Source organism: Thermobia domestica, chromosome 13, assembly GCF_964235325.1.
Source record: "Thermobia domestica chromosome 13, izTheDome1.hap1.1, whole genome shotgun sequence".
NCBI classification, from domain to species: domain Eukaryota; kingdom Metazoa; phylum Arthropoda; class Insecta; order Zygentoma; family Lepismatidae; genus Thermobia; species Thermobia domestica.
In genome coordinates, this window is record NC_137466.1 from 16,142,741 (window position 1) to 16,159,916 (window position 17,176).

At 37.6% G+C, this 17,176-nt stretch overlaps 1 protein-coding gene across 1 annotated transcript in view; it reads right to left on the reverse strand.

Moving 5' to 3' along the window:
• LOC145668027 (trypsin-2-like) overlaps nt 1-17,176 on the reverse strand; it is a 51,778-nt gene that overhangs the window by 15,025 nt on the left and 19,577 nt on the right. Inside the window, exon 3 of the mRNA XM_081735496.1 lies at nt 2,173-2,261. Within this exon, the coding sequence (XP_081591622.1) occupies nt 2,173-2,261 (89 nt within the window). The remainder of the gene's footprint in view (nt 1-2,172; nt 2,262-17,176) is intronic.

The window sequence follows — 17,176 nt, forward strand, 5'->3', positions numbered from 1 at the left end:
TGGAAAGTCCAGTAGATAAGAATCGCTACTAAATCGATTACATTCTTGTCAAGCAACGTTTCAGGAATAGTGTACGAGACATGAAGACATCACCAGGAGAGAACATTGATTTGGATGAAATCTTCTAGTGCTGGAAGTGAAAATCTGGAAAAGAAAATCAAACAAGAAAAGAGGAAGGAAAAGTCGAAAATGGAACTTAGAGCGACTAAGAAGTATGAACAGTGATGTGAAAGAAGAGATTAAAGAAAAAGTCTGTGCAATGTTCGATATGGTAGACAATGTACAAAATAGTTAGGTAAAAGTTAAACAGATTCTACTAGACACGTTCCATAATAATATTAGCAAGATGGAAAGAGTACCAAAAAACCTTGGATAAGTGAAACGATGCTTAAGAAGATAGAGGAACGCAGAAAGGAGAAATCCGTGGACATCAAAGAATTCAGAAGGTTGAATAATGAATTGAAAAGAAAAGGACAGAGTGAAAGAGAAGTACATGGAACAGATGTATGAAGAAATAATGGAACTTTGGCGGCGCTGCTGATATGATGTGATGTATCAGAGAGCACAAAAATTAACAGGGAATGCTAACAAAAATATACATACATTTGGAATCGAAGGTCAGCAAGGTCATGCAGTCACTGACCATCAAAGAACTCTTAGAATCTGCAATAGTTATAGAGGAATTAAACTGACAAGGGAATAGAGAGGGTATAGAATTATTGAGATACAGCATCGCAAGGAGATATCAACAGAAGAGGGAAATTCGGAATCATGCCAGTTAGGGGAACAACGGATACTCTTTTTGCAATTTGACAAATAGTGGGAAAATACCAAGAAAAGAACTACATATAGTGTTTATCGACCTGGAGAAAGTTTATGACAGAGAACCACATCAAGAAATCTGGAGATGCATGAAAAGTGGAAGTGTGCCAGGAAAGTATGTTCGCCTCGCCAAAGACATGTATGGATTGTATGCAGATGCTAGGATAAGGGACATGAGTAACGTAGGCTCCACGAACTGGGTACCTTGAGCCAATACATATTCAACGTAGCTACGGATGTCCTATCTGAAGGAATTAAGAAAGTATCACCTTGATTTTCGCTGTTTTGCAGATGCCATTGTTTTATGTAATACCAACCCAGAGAAGAGTTATACAAGAAACTAGAAGAGTGAAGAAGATTTTTGAAAAAAAAAATAAATGAAATCTTTAGGTTTTACGTCCCATGGTTATGCCGGATAGGCTACAGGGGAAAGTGTAGATGAAAAATGATAGAAATGGTGGAATGAAGAAAGTGGGAGAACCTCGACAAAACCCACACACGCGGTGTTTGTCCACCACAAAGGTCACTTAGCGGAAGCTGGGATCGAATGAAGGACCCCCATGCACAAGAGGTGAACGCTCTACAACTCAGCTACCGCGGCCCTCCTACTCATCCTGTGAACGTTCTTCCACAGTATCGTTATTCATTCTTGAAGAACGACGGTACATATTCAGTATAATAACACTAAAAGAAACATATTTCTTTGATTAATCAAGAATAAAAGCTAGTGCAAAGGCTGGCTGAAAACCACAAATTGAAAAGACTACATTAACATTCACTGTAACATATATGTAATAGTAGAATTTACAAGGCTAAAAATTTAAAAATAAGAAATAAACAAATGGTCTGTAAATATAAACTACTCTCTACGCCTTCTGCAATGCGAAGCATAACATTTATTACTATATAGATATTAAAGAAGTAATGGGTAAATAATTAGCTGCAATGTATGTGATCAACACACATATTGGCAAGCTTTCTGTAACTCGAGAGTCCTGTATTCCTGCTGAATAGGAATGCCGCAATATTTCTGTCAGGTGGCAGATATAATTCTCACATGTGTTATCAAAGAATGTTTATTTCCATCCAGAGAATATGTCGATAGCAGTTGACTCATATTTTGTGTCCATTTTGTGTTACAGATATACATATATTAGTTTAGACAGATCTAGGTTAAGATGCTCAGGAAGCTGTAACACGAAAAATCTTTCATTTCCTCAAATGTAGTAAAATGTCAATGAAATGGCAACTTGACTATGTACTGAAAAATGATATGAATTATTTCTCATCACCATATTACGACTTTGAAACTTTGTGTAATGTTTTTTTTTTAATTTAATATTTACTTACTCATTAACACAATGAGCAGCTGTCAATACATAGCTTGGAGCAATAATAGAACCGCCGCAAATATGTTCTCCAAATAATCGTAACGACACCTAGAAAGATACAGAAATAGAATAAAATATGAAATATTAGTTCTACGTATTTTTTAATTCGCTGTAAATGGTTTACAATAGACATAAAGATTACAAGGCCATTTACAGCAATTTGACATCTCAAACCATTCAGGAGATTTGATAAACATTAATAAAGTTTGAAACACTGTTTGTCAGAAGTTGTTGTATTTACTGGTGCTACAAACTGTTGCTCGCAGAAATCTTTCCAAAGGGAACATTAGAAGCCCGAAGTGGAAAGGAAGTCGCGAAAACTCACGTATGCACATTAAAACTACAAATATTTACTAGTGTTACCTATGAAACGAGAAATGAGCTTTCCTCGCCTCGTGTCGTCTTAATTTTCTAAAAGCTCATCTCGAAAATTTCTCGACACGTGTTGTAAATTTTTGCAGTTCACTTTTGAAAGTAGTAGTGGTAAAATGTTATAGACCTAATTTTCATTGAAAAGCTATATGTGGATGACTTGAACAATAAGCTTGAATTAAGAAAGAGACATATCACCCTGTTCATACCCATACGGGCATAAAAGTCGTTTACAGGACAGAACTGCTACCAATTAATTCATGTGAAAAGAAGCTGCTGTGCATTTGACATGGAAATACTTTCCTTAACTGACTTTCACATAGTTGTAAATAGTATAAGCGTTTAATAGCTAAACTGTTCTGCATAAATAGAATAAAGGTAAATCATACAATGACAAATGACGAGGATTGGTCTTCTGACCTTTATTGTTTCTTATTTACAAGAACAAATTAAATATTCACTTGATGTTAAATTATATAGATAATAGAGTACCATCACTAACACTTTGTACAGATTTCGTACCTTTAAACGTTAAACTTTCTTTCATTGTATTCATGTTCACTTCGCTAACTTAAATATATATCTATCATCTATATACATCAATAAAAATGAAAGTGAATACGTTTATGACATAATAACTCTCGACCACACGACCGATCTCGATCAAATTTCCAACATATTCTAGATGAGGTTAAGGCCTGGATGTTTTTCATCATTTCATTTACACGGTGCAACTTAAGGAAAGGGGATATATTTAAAAGTGATCGAAAATGACCTATATTAGTATCGAATCCATAGTTTTCGCGATCGCTGAGATGAAACGTGACACTTCCGATGCCATTTAAATCCACATTCAGTTTCGCAACGTCAGGAGGGGGAAAAGTATACACACACACACACACACACACACATATATATATATATATATATATATATATATATATATATATATATATATATATATATATATATATATATATATATATATATGGTTTAAAATGACCTATATTAGTGTGGAATCCCTAGTTTTCGGGTAGCTGAAATGAACAGTGACACTTCCAATACCGTTTAAATCAAACTCAGCCCACAATAGTCACATTTAATGCTTATTTATGTATAACGGTAAACAAGAAAGTTCTGTCGCTTTTTGTGGATGTCTGTGTTCAATTGGTACTCACATCGTGAGTTAAATACGAATGGAGATAAGGCGAAAATCAGTTGTTGATATGAGTATTTACAACATACTATCTGGTTGTGGCAGTTCAGTTACACCATGAACTTGCATAAGAACAAAGGGAATATGGAACCTCCACAGAGCGTCATATGGGCGTGAATGCTGTACGAGTTCAAACTGGGGCAAACGCCGGTGCAGCGGGGCGGAAGATATGCCTGGGCTTTGGTGACAGTGCAGCGGTGATTTAACACATGTACAAAATGAAGATCTTCAGTCAGCAATTGAGACGAACTGTGGCCAGACATGTGAGGAACTGGGACTACAGTTCAGTGTGAATGGAGAAACTATTCGGAAGCACCTCCATCAAGTTCAGAAGCACTACAAGTTGGGTCGATCGGTCCCACATGATTTGACTGCGGGCCAGAAGGCAACGCGACAAAACACCTGTGTTTCTTTGCTGTCTTGTCTGAGGAAGGAGCCATTTCTGGACAGGGTATTGTGATGTGATGAGAAGTGGGCCTGTACGAAGCTCCACGGCGCCTGCATCATTGGTTAGCATCCTATGAACCGGTTCCAGAACAGCACTGCACCAGAAGAAGGTCCACTTGTGTGTTTGGTGAACTGTTCGCGGTATCGTGTGTCGGGATCTATTATCAGCTGGTCAGAGCATCAAGGTAACTGTGCACTGTCAGCAATTGAGCCGTGCTCAAGAAAAACTCAAAACTCACGAGACAGCACTTCTGTATCGGAAAGAGGTCCTCCTGTTACACGACAAAGCGAAACCCCACGTGGCTAGGATGACCCGGGACATGTTTCTACGCCTTGGATTTGAAACACTATTGTATCCGCCATACTCCGCGGACATTGCAGCGTCCGATTATCACCTGTTCCACTCCTTGTACAGTTACCTTAGAGGATGCCAGTACAAATCCCTTAGGGATGGTATCGAGACGAGACGAGACGAGACTCTGTACAGTCTCGGTCTCGTCTCGGTTGATAAATAACGGTCTCGATCTCGGTCTCGTCTCGAGTAAAAAATCACCGTCTCGGTCTCGGTCTCGTCTCGGTAAACAGATGCTTGTCTCGATCTCGGTCTCGGTCTCGAGTACCAAGTCTCGGTCTCGTCTCGAAAGTCTCGAAAGTCTCGAAATAAATTGTGTGAAATTAAAATAGTGAAAGTATTATTCTCGTACAGTCTGTCGTTTCCGCTTATTTTTTCCTTTCATTTTTGACAGAATTATGGTATGGTGTACCTCTAGCTAATTTGCTAGTGCTAATGTTTTCCATACGTGTATTCCAGGTTCAATGATCAGTGGGTATATCACCCTAAAACCCTAATAGTAACCCATATTTCACTTTCAGCAATAGACTTTGTCTCAGATAGCCTCAATACTGCCTATACGACTTCCATTAAATTTTGGATCCATTTTTACCCTACTTTACCTAGTAAAAGTTATATATATATATATATATATATATATATATATATATATATATATATATACAGGGGCGGATCCAGGATATGATCAAGGGAGGGGCTGAACCATATTTTGCCGTTTTATCCAGTGTAAAGCAGGATTGAAGCCCATTTTATCCCGTGTATATCTGAGCGTCAAAGGGGGGCTATAGCCCCTATTGTCCCCCTTGAATCCGTCACTATATATATATATATATATATATATATATATATATATATATATATCGCAGATCCTAGGGGAGGGCTATAGGGACTATAGTCCCCCTTAACGCTTAGGTATACACTGGATAAAATGGGCTTCAATCCTACTTTCTTTACACTGAATAAAGTGGTAAACCATGGTTTAGCTCCTCCCTTGATCATATACTGGATCCGTGGCTGTATATATATATATATATATAGAGAGAGAGAGAGAGAGAGAGAGAGAGGATGGCCCATTTTAATCTTTCCACGAAGATATCTCGAAAACGATTGAACATTAATGAACCGAACAAAAACTCAAATAGAAAATGCCATGGGGCACACCGAACGGTGTTGTCCCGGTGCCTCTCGGGGCCGCCCTTCATGGGGTCCCAGGACCAAACTTTAAAATTTTAAATGGAAACATGGGACGAGTAATACCTCGTTTCATAGATCTTTAAAAAGTAAAAAGCGTTGTGGCAAAAGATTTTTCATATCGGTCACCGTATTCAAGATGGCCGCCGAGACGTGGTGCCCGTATCTGATAAAACGTCCAGTACCACTAATATGAAAGCAGTTGGAGATAAACGAACAATCAAAAAGTGAAACAGGAAAGGCATGGGGCGCGTCTAGTAATGTTCTCGCAGTGCTTTCAGGGATGACTTTCAAGGGGGCCAGACTTTGAAATTTGAAACCGAAATATGGGTTAAGTCATACGTCTTTAATAAATCTTGAAACACTAAACAGTGTTGTTGCATAAGATTTTTCATATGGGTCATCGTTTTCAAAATGGCCGCCAAGACATGGTGCCTGTATCAGATAAAAGTCCAGTACCAGAGTTGGCGTGGGTTAGTGAAAACTTGACCCACAACCCACTGACCCACCATCCACCGTGGCCCACTCTGACCCATGGCCCACCATGACACACCACCCACTCTGACCCACCATCCACCATGACCCACCACCTACTCTGACCCACCATTCACCATGACCCACTGTGACCCACCACCAACCGTGCCCCCTGACCCACCATCCACCATGACCCACAGTGACCCACCACCAACCGTGACCCACTCTGACCCACCACCCACCATGACCCACTCTGATCCACCACCCACCATGACCCACTCTGACTCACCGTGACACACCACCCACTATGAACCACTCTCATCCACTTTGACCTACTCTGACTCACCAAAATCCATCGTCATCAGCTCTGAACACGACCCACGGCCTCTTCTGTACTGACTAAAGAGTTTACACTTGTAATGAAACAAGAATGTGAAATTATCACTAATCAGAGTTTGAATTTCTAGTCAATCGCTCAAGCACCACTCTGTTACAATAACGGTGGATCTAATCTTTACAATATCAAATGGTAAATTGTTTGTCAGTGAGGAAATTGAAGCACTTCGAGATGAAGGGAAATTAGTGTGTGCCTAAAATATACTTGTACTAAGAGAGTATTCTTGCAGTTGTTAATTTCTGAACGCATTCCACGAGAAACTTCTATTCGCAGGAAAATACCCCTGTACAATATGGAAAAGGTTATGGTTTCTCAGTTCACAGTATTTTTCTCACAAAAGACTTGAAAAATCAGTTTTTCATAGTGTATAAAGGTGTTCGGGTACCCTCTGTGAGAGCATCTCCATAAAGTATACTCATAATTGTAATTTGTGTAATCATTAAAACACCACGTTAAATTTAACAAATATGCATAATTGCAATTATTATGAATATTTATTCAAAGTAGTTTACCTAAAGCAAAGAAGAGACTTACTAAAAATTAGGTACAAAGTTGAAAATCACAAATAAGCCATTAGTAATACAAGTATACATACTCCATAACTCGTAATTATCCTCCTTAAAACAAATCTGAAATCGGGTTTATTTCCTGTTGGTAACTTTTTCGTGGTAAATCATCTGTAGCAAAATGATGTCCATCCTTCAGCCAAGAAATAACTAGCTCGTCTACTTTGAGCTTGTCTAGCGGTAAGCCATTAACATTGATGAACAACAAGTTAGACAATGTTTGAGCACTTAGTGTATTTCTAATTGCAGTCATCTGTAAATTCATAAGGGGAAATCCCGTTCGCACTCTGTCGTGGAAATTGATAATACTTCTACCCGATTTCTGCAACTCCTCATCGACAATCTGCTTGTTAGACTTAAGAGTGACAACGAGTTTTCTTTGTCAGTTTTGAAATACTCAGCAAGAAGTATCATCTCTCTATCACTACACAACATCTTTTCCATATTGACCATATCAGTTGGCAATGTCAACTCATGGAGAACAGAAACTTCATCTACCACGCCTTCGATAGGGAATCTTGTGAATAAATTATCAATTAAAGCCTGATAAACTGATGATTTCTTATTTGTTTATAAATTTATTTTTTATAATTACACATGAAGGTTTGATGCCATTACCAAGTTCCCTCCCCCGTTTAGAAAGCGAAAGGGAACGAGGTTCCTGGAAAGTGTTCAGAGGTGAATGGGAATTTCCCTCCTTCTTCCCCTTCAATTACCACACTGATGTTTGCCATGTGCCAAATTACGATGAATTTCAATTAAATATCATAGTATAATTATTTCCTTGTTCCATTATCGATACTTTTCGGTGGAAAAAAGGACGAAATTTGAAAGTTCCAAATCAAGGTAAGTAGTCCAACATAAAGGGAAAAAAGTGTAAAATTTTCCATATAATTATGCGTACAATCCAAACTTCAAATTTCCGTGTAATTAAACTTACAGTACAAATTTTATGCCTATTTTTCTCACAACTTTATGGGTTGATTGTTCTGTGCTGTAAGCACTCCATGTAATAAACATAAGCTTCAGCAATTATTATAGTAGAAAGCAATGGATATATGAAGCCAAGCACTGTATTTTTTGTTTCTGATTTTTTTTCTTAAATAACATCGATCGTTTTCGATCATTTTTACAAACCAACTTACTACCAATTTTCCATATATAGAAAGTGCCCCCCAGCCCCCCTTAAAGGAGAATTTAAAAAATGCTAGGACACATTCTGTTTATTTTCAATAAAGAGTTAATACACTGAATTTCAGCTCCGTAAGTTTAACGACGTGCGAGATACTAATTTTATTTTTTCGCAAAAAAATTCGGATCCTCACTACATCCTTAGGATATTATGCATTATAATGAAAGCAATATAACATCCCAGTTTGGATTAAGGCCTAACTATATACCAAAATTAATTTCATTTGACTTTGCAATTTGACCGTGCTGATACATTCACATAGTTACACTCAATTTTTATATAATAATTTATATATTATAGTGATTCAAAAATGTATTTTTTCCAGTAGTTAGCTCCTCTAAAAACTCACAGGTCTCGAAAGCCAAGTAGTAGTATAAGTCCTATGCTATTATTATAATTACAAATATCAATATCCAAAAGTGCCTGAAGTTCTTTTTTTCACTTGGTTAAATATACTCACCTCAGGTAAGTAGACAGAAACAAATGGAAAAGGAAGGGAAATGAAGGTCTTGAAAGTAAAACGAAGACAAATTTACCAGTCTTCAGAAGATACTGTCTACAATGCAGTGAGCAGAGTGGGTTTGTAGATCATAATGAGTCGGTGGGTCGCAGTTGGTCATGGTGGGTGGTGGGTCGCAGTGGGTCACGGTGGGTGGTGGGTCACAGTGGGTCACATGCTGTTGACCCACGACCCACTGACCCACTCAGAAAACTTGACCCACTGACCCACTCCATCTCTGTCCAGTACCACTAGACCCCTAATATGAAAATAGTTGGAGATAAATGAACAGAATAAAACTCGCATAGGAAAGCACAAAGTATATTTATCATTCCACAGCTCAAGTTAAATGCAACGGAGAAAAAGATTATTAAAGTACAATTGATATGATGCAAAAGAGGAAATGATAGAAAATTATCTTTCCGATCTCTGTCCGTAAGTATGTGAAGCGGGAATGAATGGTAAAATCTCAAATGAGAACCTCACTTTTATTTGCAATAAATATGGTTTGTCTGAAACACTTGTGTGTACAAATGACAGGTACTATAATGAATAAAAATAAAGTGAAATAAGGTGAATAAAAATAAGGTGAAATTCAAGTTTAACAACATTTTGCCCGCCCCTGATAATTTAACGCAATGCGTGCAAGATTTTTGTCGTTACTAAGGATCACAACTGAAATTACCAAGTTATTCGGAATATAACTGTGGACAACATCTCAGTGAAACTCATATTCTATCACATGCAAGAAGACATAGAAGGAAAAGAAGCGAACCAATATCATGCAGACGACTGTTGAACAAAACCAATGTTTGTAAATATTGTTCTAAAATTGTATTGTTCGACAAATTTTTTACGCATTTCAGTTGATTCATTTTTGCATCAAACCTTTGCCTGCAATCAAAATGGAAGGTACCATTTAACAAGAATTTTACATACTTTATCGCATTACAGACATATTTATTTCTTATAAAAACATATTTCAAATAACTTTGTTTCGTAGATACAATTTGCAAAAACTAAGGCTCTCATCTGCAATTCTACGGATCCTACCCGCTTCACTCACTTACAGAGTGAGGTTGGAGAATTCATTTTCTAGGAGTTAGATTTCTTCCTTTCCATTATGGTACTTTCACTCTAATCATTTTTTTGATTGTTGCAACATTCTCGAGATATAGAATGATAAATACCCTCTGTGATTTCCTATTCGAATATTTGTTCTGGTGTTTTCATATTAGTGATACTGGACGTTTTATCTGATGCAGGTACCATGTCTTGGTCATTTTGAAAACGGTGACCCATATGAACAATCTTTTGTAACAGCACTCTTTAGTTTTTAAAGATATGTCGGACGAGGTATCACTCACCCCATGTTTCCATTTACAATTTTGAAGTTGCGCCCTTGGCCCCCATGTAGGGTGGCCCTGGGAGCCTCCGCGACAATATCAATCGATGTGCCACATGACATTTTCTATTTGAGTTGTTGTTCGGTTCATTTATGTTCAATCGTTTTCGTATTAGTGGTACTGCATGTTTTACTGTAGAGGCAACAAGTCTTGGCGGCCATTTTAAATACAGTACCCGATATGAGAGATCTTTTGCCAGAACGCTTTTTAGTTTTTAAAGATGTATCGAACGAGGTACCACTCACCCCTTGCTTCCATTGAAAATTAAAGTTGGGCCCCGGGAACCCATAAAGGGCGGCCCTGGATGGCACCGCGACCATATATATATATATATATATATATATATATAGAGAGAGAGAGAGAGAGAGAGAGAATTATATTTGCATCAGCAATGGATTTTGTTTCGGAAGAGGCTTGAGGAACGAGTAAGGAACATTTGCGTTGTACGTGCAATGCAAAAAAATTATCACAAATTTATTTCGGGAGGGGTTTGAGCCTGATAACCACCCCCTAAATACGCCACTGTACATCAGTCAACCGTTCTCATATTACCTAACACAGCAACGAAACAAATTTTGAGTGAAGGCATTTTAGTATATATCAATATCAATATTCGAGACGAGACCGAGACTTTCGAGACTGACCTAAGTCTCGTCTCGGTCTCGTCTCGATTTATAGAGGTCTGTCTCGGTCTCGGTCTCGTCTCGGTATTTAGAAGTCCGTCTCGGTCTCGGTCTCGTCTCGGTATATAAAAGTCCGTCTCGGTCTCGGTCTCGTCTCGATAATTCGAGACGAGACCGAGACGAGCCCTAAAATCCCTGGTAGAGGTGCAAAATACATTTGGTACTTATTTCGCTTCACGTCTCACCAAATTCTACCACGATGGAATCCATGGCCCTCCAGAACGTAGGCAGAAGGTTATCGATGCTGATGGGGACTAGTTTTTATTTTCTTCCATGTACGTCTTAGTTAACAGATCGATGTTCGAAGGTGGTGGGTGAAAATGCGATAGAATTTTCTTGATTAGCTTTATATAAATATATTGCTTATTAAATACTGATTTTTCATTATATTTTCTTTGCTTCTATCGATTCGGTAACGGAACATTACTATATTCTTATTTTAATCCAGCGAAGCGGGTAATAGATGTTAGTTTCATATACATATCATGTTTTAACACTAAAACAGTGTTTGAAATCTAACCGTAAGACTTGAATGACTATTATTCCTCAGGAGACTCGTAAAGCTATCCAACTTAAAAAGCTACTTTTCTTGGGCAACAATAAAAAATGTATTTACGCACATTGGATAACTTTATTAACTATTATACTATAATAATGTAGAATTTAAGGGTTAAGTTCCAAAGTTGGGCGTCCGTTGCCAGCAAAATTTTAAAAATTTGCAGGAAAGATATGGATAATTTGATCGCTTGTGTGCTTGATAATATATAAGGGTCTCGAAAAATCTTTTTTCTTCTTCTTCTTATATGTAGACGGTTATAAACATGGGATTATACGGCGAGTGGAGGAAACTACTTGGCGTAAGGTAGCCAAACAGTTGCACTGTGGGAAAGTAACGAGCATATATGTTATCAACATGGCGCATGTATAAGGGCAGTGAAGTAACAGTTTTAACATTTGTGAAAAGCACGGATTATGAACCTAATAACAAATTGCAGAAAATGTGGAAGATGACAGCGAAAAAACGTGCCGAAAGCGAACGCCCAACTTCGGAATAAATGCCGAATTTAAGTTAAATATATTAGATTTCATAGTTTGGAAGTAATATTTTGCCATATACGTTGAAGAAGTTAACTCCCTTCGAAAATCCAGCGATGGTCAATTTGTCTCACTCTGTGGGCGACCATGAGCGTCGCGCTACTGTTAAAAAGAATGGAGACGAGTAATCATTTATATTTTTTTTACAAATAATATTTTAATCAATATAACGCTCTCTGTATCTCTGGTTTTAGATATATTGCTGCAAACAGCATTATTATTATTATTATTATTATTATTATTATTATTATTATTATTATTATTATTACTTTTAGTTTACTACTTTTGATAAGCATCTATGTGATTAGATGTACACTCTCACGATCTAAATAAACGCATTTGAAAGTTAAATTTTCAATCCTTTGTTACTTTGTTCCTATTTGTTGGAGATACGCTATATGGCCACCTTAGTATTCGACATTAAGTTACTTCGAATATGAATGTCCATTTCACATTATTGTTGCTGTAAAAACATTATGCTTTCGATATTGTAGCGTCTTTAGTATGTAAAACTGAATATTAAATGTGACAACATAAGTTTTCATTTAAATGTTGACTTTGAAATGTGTAATAATGTGAACTAATGCATTTTGAAAAATATACAACTTTATACTGGATTTGCAACACTGTTGATTTGGTGGTATTGCGGGGTATGTCAATTAACGTCCCTTCTCGATATTTACATCGTACAACATTTCATCGTTTTTTTTTTTCCTTTTTTAAAGTCAATTGTTTAAACGTTTTGGTAACGTAGGTAACGTTAAGTGAATAGGTAATATTGAGCTTCAGAAATGGACTGTGGCACTGTGTTAAGGACAAGGACATCAAGCACTAAGAATTCTCATTACATCCATGTAAAAGAATGACATTCTTCGCGAACAAATAAACTGGGTCGTTGCTTTAGATGGTAAATAGGCGTGACAACTAAATAACAAATGAGTGTTGAGTACTGTATCGTTTAAAAGTTGCTGCAAGATTTGATGAAATTATGACGTCTATATGCAGCGACTATCCAAAATGACGGTGAAGCAAGTTTCAGCAAGTTTCAAGCATCTGTCATTTTTACATGGTTGTAGTTACACAAAAGCATATAAAACTACGAGGGACATTCAATAAGTTTCAACCGTAGCATAAAAACAGTACATGAATGTTTGAAAGTACTCAGTCAGATTTCTCACCCTTTCTCAACGCACTTAGCACATCGATTAGTAAGACGTCGAACACCAGCTGAAAATGGTTTTGTCACAGCCGTCACAACAGTCTTAGCTCTCATAGTTACTGCAACGTGAAACACTCAGTTATTTCTTTAGTTTTCGAAACGTTAAAGAATCACTGGAGGCCAAGTCTGGAGAAAGGGTGAATGAGGAAGACGCTGAAATTTGCACTGTGGAATAGCAGCATTGGAAAAAACGACTCGCTCCGCTAAGTATTAACGTTGCATACCTAAGTAAACCGAATGATAAATGACTGCCTCGTACCTTTTGTTGTTGTTGTTGTTAAGGAAGGGCAATGAAACCTTTCACTGTGTATCATCATCACTTGTTCTGTGCCACCCTGTGGCCAAGAATATAATAAATGTATCATGAATAGTAAATATAATATTCGATCACATTGTTATCTACATTTTTTTGAGTTGACATCTCTTCCTACCCTTTCCAACTACACTACTGCTTGAATATTTCCTACCTTAAAATGTAAAGATTTAATTCATATCTATTTTTCCATGAAGGAGTATAAATTATTATGTATTAAATATATACTTTATATCAAATTACAACTACATGTACAGAGTGTTTGAAAAAAACTCCCTAGTTTTAAGTATAAATTTAATTGGGAAATGAATCAAAACTTATATCAATGAGTACATATCATGAAAGAGAATTCCTTCAAGTTTTGTTTAATGTTGGTAGACTTCAACGTGTGATCCATTTGTGGCACTGCAAATTTCGAGACGATATTCCACTTCTCGCCACGTATTCACCAACATTTCATGTCTAACTGTCCCAACCGCCGTGACAATTCTTTCCCGTAAATGATTGATGTCTCTGATCTTTCAACTGTACACAACATTTTTGTGGCCCAAAAGAAAAAGTCCAGTGGCGTTAAATCTAGGATTCGTGGTGGCCTAGGTATTGGGCCAGCCCTGGCTATCCATTTTCCTGGAAAGCGAGTATCAAGAGCCGCACGCACATGTTGAGGTGGGGCGCCATCTTGTTGGAAAAACACAAGCCCCTTTTCCGCCTCAATATCGTCCATTTGGGGAAAGACGTAGTCTGTCAGCATGTCATAGTAAACGTCCCTGTTTATTCTTTTTTCTACAAAAATGAAAGGACCAATCACACGATCTTCCATCAAATCGCACCAGACATTAAGTTTAGGAGAGTCACGTTGATGCTGAATAACTTCATGTGGATGAATTTCCCCCCCAGATTCTGCAGTTATGACGATTAACTGTTCCACTGACATGAAACGTAGCCTCAGCAGAAAAGAGAATCTTTTTTTAAAAAAATGACATGACCATCAATTTTGTGTAAAAAGTCAGCATCAAACTCGTACCTTTCGACTTTATCAGTAGGTTTCATTTCATGTAACAGTTGCAATTTGTAGGCGCGCAACTTAAGTCTTTTACGCACAATATCATACACAGTACCTTTAGGCACTCCTAATTGTAGACTACGTCTGACCAATGACTTCTACGGGCTCCGAACACAAGAAGCATGGATCTGTTCAAAAACATCTTCAGAAGTTCTCGGTCTACCTGGTGATTTTGCTTTTAAAACAGTACCGGTTTCCTTGAAAGACTTTAGCCAATGACGGATAGTTATTGCTGTAGGTGGTTCACCAGCATATTATAACGATATATTGATGTCTAAAATTACGTTCCACTGTTATAACTGACCAGGGGTGTAGCCAGCAGGTTTGTATAGGGGGGGCGTCGTTTTTGAGGGGGCCCAGCTACAATGTACAAAGCCAAAAAAATGCTGCTCGTGTTTTTGAGGCCTGAAAGAAAGGAAAATTTTGCTTTTCTTCTGGAAAACTACAAATACTATTTTAGCTTATTATTATTATTATTATTATTATTATTATTATTATTATTATTATTATTATTATTATTATTATTATTATTATTATTATCCATAAATTATATTCAAGATAGTTTTTATTACGCTTAATCAAGAACTACTGCCCGGGACCAAACGCTATACTTTTGTGCATAACTATAAAGGTAACCAAGAAAGTTCTATCCCTTTTCGTGGAAGTCTGTGTTCAATTGGACCTCACACCGTGAGTTGGATGCGAGTGGAGATAAGGCGAACGTCAGTTGTTGGTGTAGGCATATCCAACATACTACCTGGTTGTGGCAATTCAGACACACCGTGAACTTGCGTAAAGACAGAGGGAACATGGGACATCCACAGAGCGTCATAAGAGCATGTATGCTGAACGAGTTCAAATGGAGGTCAAACGCCGCTGTAGCGAGACAGAAGATATGCCAGGCCTTTGGTGAGGGTGTCGTGACGCCTCGGACATTGCAGCGATGGTTTAACAAGTTTAAGGACGATGACGAAACACCCGAAAACACCGCGTGCCAGAAGACCAACACATGTACAAAGAGGAACAGGGACTACAATTCATTGTGTGGTTGACCCAACTTGTGGAGAAACCATTCGGCAGCACATCCATCAACTTGTGAAGCACTACAAGTTGGGTCAATGGGTCTCACATATTTCGACTCCGGGTCAGAAGGCAACGCGGCCGTCGCCTGTGTTTATTTACTGTTTCGGAGCCATTTCTGGACAGGGCGTTGACATGTTATAAAAAGTGTGTCCTATACGAAGCTGCAAGGCGTCGTCATCATTAGTTAGCATCCCATGAACCGATTTCAAAACAGCCGAAACCAGCACTGTACCAGAATAAGGTCCTTCTCTGTGTTTGGTGCATCGTGCATCGAGAACTGCTACCAGTTGGTCAGAGTATCAATGCAACTGTGTAGTGTCAGCAGTTGAGCTGTGCTCAACAAAAACTCAAAACTGTGGAGCCATCGCTTATGAATTGCAAATGGGTCTTCGTTTACGGGACAACGCTAAGTCCCACGTGGCTAAGATGACTCAGGACACCATTTTCCGCCTTGGATGGGAAACAATATTGCAACCACTATATTCCCCGGGTATTGCACCGTCCGATTATCACCTGCTCCATTCTTTGAACAATCACCTTAGAGGACGCCAGTTCAATTCCCTAGTAAAAGTCCAAAATGTACCTGATACTTTCTTCGTTTCACGGCCCACCAAGTTCTACCGCGATGGATTCCATGGCTTTCCAGAACATTTTCAGAAGGTCGTCGATGCTGATGGGGACTATTTTTGATCTTCCAGGTTAGGTGACATATCAATGTTCGAAGGTGGTGGGTGAAAAAGCAACAAAATTTTTCTTGGTTACCTATATATTTAAATTTAAGACCTTGTATACAGAATCTATCTACACAAGATTGATTTTCTTTGAAATTTCACTTAATTTCTTTACGGTTTCCTGACAAAAATATTTATTATTCGTGACTAAAAAAAAAAAAAAAAAAAAAATTTCATTACACTGAGTAGAAATAAAAGAGAGAGCGAATGAAATCCAAATTGAATAAAAGCATTGTTTCTCACCAAATTTTCCATCCTCTATGTATTTTAAAACACTTGTTAAAGCATATAAAAATATACTGTACTTACAAATCAGTTTAGTATCATTGTTTTATGGCTGTATTTGTAACACCTTGTTAAAACGTTTGTCTTCAAACTGTCAAATATAAATCGTAGTAAATTGTGTAATCTGCTGTCACAAAAAAAAAAAAGTATCATATTTTTCGATCGGTATAAGAAAGAGATACTATACCATTTTTCGATCGGTATGAAAAAAAAAAACAATATTTCTCCTTACTATTTTACCATAAATTATTAATTGTCACTAAACTTTGTTACTTTTAAATGAATGAAGCGAAATAATTTTACTGTGATGTTTTAAAAGCTGGTCATTTGGGGGGGCCGGGCCCCGATGGACCCCCCTTGGCTACACCCCTGTAACTGA